Raw genomic sequence first — 5,791 nt, forward strand, 5'->3', positions numbered from 1 at the left:
GGGTGGGGGGGGAGGGGATCAAGAGCATTGTTGTCAGACCTAAGTCAAACAGTGACAGCCATCAGGCTAGGCCAGCCAAGCTCAAAGATGTGACAGCCAGAATGCAGAAGCCTTCTGTAGACTGACTGTATTTAGGCTCAAGTCTTCAAGAAACCTCCCAAGCTGTGTGGTAATGACACTTCACTGAGCGTACCTAGCTAGTTAATAAAGTATTCAATATTCCAAATTATTTCATATTGATGAAAGCTATTTCTATGATTTGGGTATATATTTGGAAGTGAGAAACTGTGTCTTTACGAGACTCTAGTAAGATGAATTCACTTTTCAGGCTCAATTCAGTTGCCTAAAATTGGGCATTTGGTGACATTTGGTATACCCTGGATTTCCCAGATGTGGGCATTGGGCTGATAAATCTGACATAGCATCTGCAGAAGACCCACGGCCTTCTGCACCAGAAGCCAGATTGAAGAAACTTTAAGACACTTCAAACGTCATTATACACTTAGTTCTAGGCCACTAAACCACACCAAGTGCTATACAGATGCTCACCCAGTGCAAAGCTAATGAGGTAGGATAACATGCTGAAAGGTGAGAACATCAGATTCCTTGGCCCTGAAAAGCTCCTGAATAGCACAGATAACTTTCTAATGGGGAAAGTTCTGGGTTTCATCTCTGACCTGGAGGTCACTTGGGGTGTCTAAAATGAAACTGTACATCTTCATGCGAGCAACTAGATCAAGCCTAAGTTTATGTGAGTTGAGTCCCACTGTGTAACTGTACACGTAGTGGCTTGCAAAGTTTCACCCCAGTACTCATTAGCTCCCTGCAAATGTCACCGAGAGAACATGAAGGGGGGCAGATACTGTCTTCACACCACAACAGATGATGCAACTTCTCACTAACACCTCTGATGTGGGCTACATAGCTGAGGAGGCTTCTTGCCTTTGTGACAGTTACAAATGTCAATTTTCCTTAAGAGGAAAAACAAAACCCACATCCTTTTCATTTAGATATAAATATTGAAGAGTGAGTAAGGAGGAATACCAGACAGAAATCATGGGAGCTTTCTTCACTTTGTCCACCTCTGCTGCTGCCATTCTCCTGTTAATTCATGGAGGTAAGAGCCCAGTTTGATTGTTTTTGAAGATAAATGGTAGCATACACAGTTACAATTAAGCCAACATGTATTACTGTAAAAGAACAAATCGTAATCGCTATTTGAGTTATTATTAGCTCTTTTCCACTGTCTGCATGTGTTCGATCTTTTGTAGAAACAAAATAATTTCTGAACAGTTAGCATTTATTAAAGCTGCACAGAGGACAGGCAATTTGGAGGAGTTCAGAGGATTTAACATCGTGATTTTCTGACCTTTTTCTCTGGATCCATACACGTACATTAATAACTCGACTTTCTGTTTTTCTGAAACACAGGTTCATGTACCTGTTTCCACGTGTACCTTTATCATGTGGCACATCTGATGTTGTTATTTCAGGGTGAAAGCTAAGAAATAGGCCATAGCAGTGAACATCAGGAAGAGAAAGCTGTACAAAAGCAACAATACTTTGGTGCTTTTCTTGTAAAAGCTCCAAAGATCAGATCCGCTGATCTAATTTAGGTCCCATTGAAAAATACAGAAGTAGTACTGCTGAGCAATTTTAAAAGTCCACCCAGAAGACCAGGATCGTGACATATTTGTGTGTCTGCACACTTTGTAATTGCATTCACTGTTTTTTTCACTTTTTTTTTTCTAAGAGACTTCGAGTGTCTCACCATGTTCATTAGCCCAACTGTGTGTATTATGGCTTATTTCTATTTTTAGGTCTGTGTGTAGATATCATTGGAGGAAATGAAGTAGCACCTCACTCAAGACCATTTATGGCCCTAATTGAGGGAGGTAAACGAAAAACTCTTTGTGGAGGAGCTTTGATCAAGGAAAACTGGGTGCTAACAGCAGCTCACTGTGATGTGTAAGTTCTTGCTCTGATTCAGAGATTGTCCTTTATAAAATGAATATCCCTGGTGTTTTTGTGCATTTAGCATGGCTGTGGGCATGTTCTGACTACTGTGTTTTATAATTTATATTGACAAAGGTTCTTCAGTAGGGAAAAAATAATATAACAAGGTATACTGACCTTCACTGTTTCTGAAGAGATACTTTACAAGCTTCTAGTTGCTTGCAAGCACATAATAGCAACATGGAGGCAGTGAATTTTGGGGAAAGGTTTATCCCTGTTTTCTCAGTCAACTAGTGCACATGGCACAAGGACTGTCAAGTCTAAATAGCTTAGAAACCAGAAATAGATTCTTAGCATTTTATTTTGTAACAGGTATGCCTTTCACCACAAACAGAACCAGCATGCAGTCACACATGAGCAAAAATCCCCCAGACAGGTGAAAAGAGACAGTGAGAGATCTCTGCTCTACTGTACATGTTGGTCTGTCAGCCAGCCTTTCTTGTTCCTCTCTAACTCAAGATGCAAATGGCTCTTTAGCCTCTCAGAGTCCCTCAGTGAGGGAAGATGTGAGTTTTAAATGACCCATCCTACCCCTCTCCTTTGTGGGGAGGACTGGAGCTGCTCCTGAGATAGATCTCACACAGGCTCTGTCAATGGCCTGCTCCAGACCAGTGATTCTCTGGACTCTGCAGACATCAAAGAAATGTATCCATCCCTCCTGTCTCTGTGATCAGAGGCAGATATACAGGCCCTACTACAAAGGGAATGCAGGGCCCAAAAGCGGTTGTATTAGCATAAAGTAGTGTTTCCAAATGAGATCACAGTAAAGAGAAAATACAACAAATAATTAAGCTAATGATGCTCAGCCAACAGTTAAACAGCTCTTAATAACTGAAGGAAAGGACCAACCTCCTTCTCAGGGCTTTATTTGCTGCAGAAAGTTGCAAATAAGGGCCAACCTAAACACCTGTTCAGAGAATATTTTCCCTTCAGCTGTAATGTACATTGTCCTCCCACAGCTATACCCAGGGTCTGAAATAAAGGTCTGCCTGGACTCCTTGACAAAGGTGTGCCAGACTCCTGGTTTCTACACCAGAGAGCCTGACCAGGCACAACTGTCACCACTTTAGTACCTAGTAAGTACACAAAGTTGTAGAACAAGTTAGAGAAAGGGAATGAGCTATGTCTCACATGGACTCAGAAACCAGTGTTGAATTCATGGTAGGACAAAGCAACAGTGCAATTCAGTCCAGTCATGATGATCTCTGAACTAATAGTACTGTGGGCTATCCTCCTAAATTTTCAGCACAAATTGCAGAGGGCATAGTTGGTGAGACCACTACCAACAATAAAACTGATGCATCCATCCCTTATTCAGTTTTCAAGGAGAAACAACAAGGGTAGTTTCAGAGTCAAGTACCTGAACACTATCTATGCTCCTGGGAAGATGAAAATAGGACAGAATGGATTTTTATTCACTTAATCAATTTTTTTTAACTACTTGTAAAAATAGGGTAATCTTTTGTATTTTTCTAAATTATTGTTGCTATTCAGGCAGGAAAAAAGATGGAGAGCAGGCAGCAGGTGGACACAACAGCACCACACTTAATAGCAAAGAATTGTGGAGTCACAGCAAGTTAATCCCACTAACTATGTCGTTTCTCTTCTCAGGAAAGGAGGCAAAGTTATTCTTGGAGCTCATTCACAGAAAAAAAGAGAAAGTGAAAAACAGGTTTTTAAGATCGCCAAACATATTCCCTACCCTTGCTACTGTTCCAGTTGTAAGGAACATGACCTTATGCTGCTGCAGGTATAGACTTATACATCACTTATGGAATACGGACAACCTGTTATATACCAGTTTCTTCCTTCTGTGAGGGATATGAGCCAAGAGAGTTTCTGGAGTTTTTCTGGGGTGATATAGTGTGGTCTGCTAACCCAACAGACCGGAGAACCTGGGATGCACTGGGAGCTAAGGCAATCAACAATTTCTGTAATGCATACCAATTTTGAAACTTGACCAAGATATTTCAAATTCTGGATTTTCAGTAAAAGAATAAAGATTGCACACTGAAAGAAGCACATTTCACACAGAGAAATAATTTGGTTCAAAACCATGATGTTCTGCCTGAAAAACAGCTCTGACTTCTCTGGTTGTCAGTTTTGCCAGCCTCATTTATTACTGTTATTTTGTCTTCCTAGTGGTCTGAGAAACAGAAAATAGGGTATTTTTTAGAGCTAGTATTTCAGCAGAAGCTAAATGAGACAAAGAATACTTATTTTCCTCATTCTTATATTGATTACATAAATCCTGTTACAAAGAACAGAGGACTCTCAAAAAGGAGTTGCAGTAATCTCCCATTACATCCAGTGGTTAACATGTAGGGGCTTCTGTTAGACCCTCTCCTGTAATAACTATTTTCCATTTCTTCTACAGCTTCACAAAAGAGCAAAAATTAATAAAGCTGTTCAACTCATTCCCCTGCCTACTTCAGAGGACGATCCCAAACCAGGAACAACTTGCACCGTAGCAGGATGGGGACAAACTAACAATCTTGTGAAAAAGTCTTCTGATACCCTGAGGGAGGTCAACGTCACTGTCATTAGCAGGCAAATTTGCAATGACAACAACCATTATAAAAACAACCCTGTTATAACAAACAACATGATATGTGCAGGGGCTAGGAATGGAGGAAAGGACTCGTGTTCTGTAAGTATATTTCTACTGGGCCCCAAGTCAAATGCACAACTGTGTAACAACTATCACATTTTAAAAGATTTGACTATCGAATTAACAAAATTACCAAAAAAGGTACCAATTTCTAGAGTCTTTCTGCTTTTCAAGAGGAAGTTTTCCAGCTTCTTCTTTTCATATTCAAAACGATTAAACAAAATTTATTTTTTTTTAATGAAAAGCTTCACTTCCAAGGAGAAAAAAAAAGAAATCCACCACAGCACTGTCTGTATTTTTATTTCCTCTGTGCAATTGCTGCAAATGTTATTTAAAAGAAGCATTATTTAGCCTTTGTGAATAAATATTTTTTTTTCTCCTTTTTCAGGGGGATTCTGGTGGACCTTTAAGATGCAATAATGTGATGAGAGGCATCACTTCTTTTGGGAAGACAAATAAGTGTGGTACTGTTGATGGCCCTGGAGTCTACACTCGACTCACAAAGGAATACCTCCAGTGGATACGGAAAACCATAGGGGGAGCCTAGTATTTTGGGGTTTGACCAAGTGATTTCCTACCTTGTACTTGTATAATAATATCTTGTTTTGAATATGCTTTTTAAATTAGCTTCATTATACTGGTAAATGAGGTATTCCCATTGCTGAATTTTAGCAGCTTGATGTCCTTATAGAAGAAAACACATGTTGCTTTTCAGGGCAGATGTAATTTTCACAGACCAGAACACAACACTCAGCTACAACAGGATTTGTAGCTTATGTTGTCAGCCATGAAATAATTTGACAAGCATTCATGACTCAGGCTTCCAGCATTCTTTAGCTGCACATTTGGACTGACCGCTACATGAATGAATATTTCTGATCAAGGATCTAATCTAGCTCTTTATGTCCTCACAGCATCATGACAGTGTACTGCACTCCTTTGTATCTGGACTTCTGCAAATAACCCTGAAAGCATGCGAGATGTTAGGTAAAACTCCAGACACCTGAAAAGCTTGCTAGTTTCTCCCCAGCAGAGCTCCTGATTTCACAGGTGTAGGTAACTGCTAAGCTTCTAAACGTTACATTTCAACTGCATTTGATTGTAGAGAGTAATAAGCACTAATTTCCTAACCATCCTGTATTTGTAACCTTCAGATTTCATACC

General features: G+C 39.9%; 1 protein-coding gene across 1 annotated transcript; it reads left to right on the forward strand.

Annotated features, from left to right (window-relative positions):
- Nucleotides 1-1,056: 1,056 nt before the first annotated feature.
- GZMA (granzyme A (granzyme 1, cytotoxic T-lymphocyte-associated serine esterase 3)) lies at nt 1,057-5,174 on the forward strand. The gene is made up of 5 exons (XM_010005340.1): nt 1,057-1,117; nt 1,821-1,968; nt 3,628-3,766; nt 4,394-4,666; nt 5,016-5,174. Exons 1-5 carry the CDS (start codon nt 1,057-1,059, stop codon nt 5,172-5,174), a joined length of 780 nt encoding a protein of 259 aa, XP_010003642.1.
- Nucleotides 5,175-5,791: the final 617 nt, after the last annotated feature.

The sequence above is a fragment of the Chaetura pelagica genome, unplaced genomic scaffold (assembly GCF_000747805.2).
Source record: "Chaetura pelagica isolate M959 unplaced genomic scaffold, ChaPel_1.0 scaffold37, whole genome shotgun sequence".
Lineage (NCBI taxonomy): Eukaryota > Metazoa > Chordata > Aves > Apodiformes > Apodidae > Chaetura > Chaetura pelagica.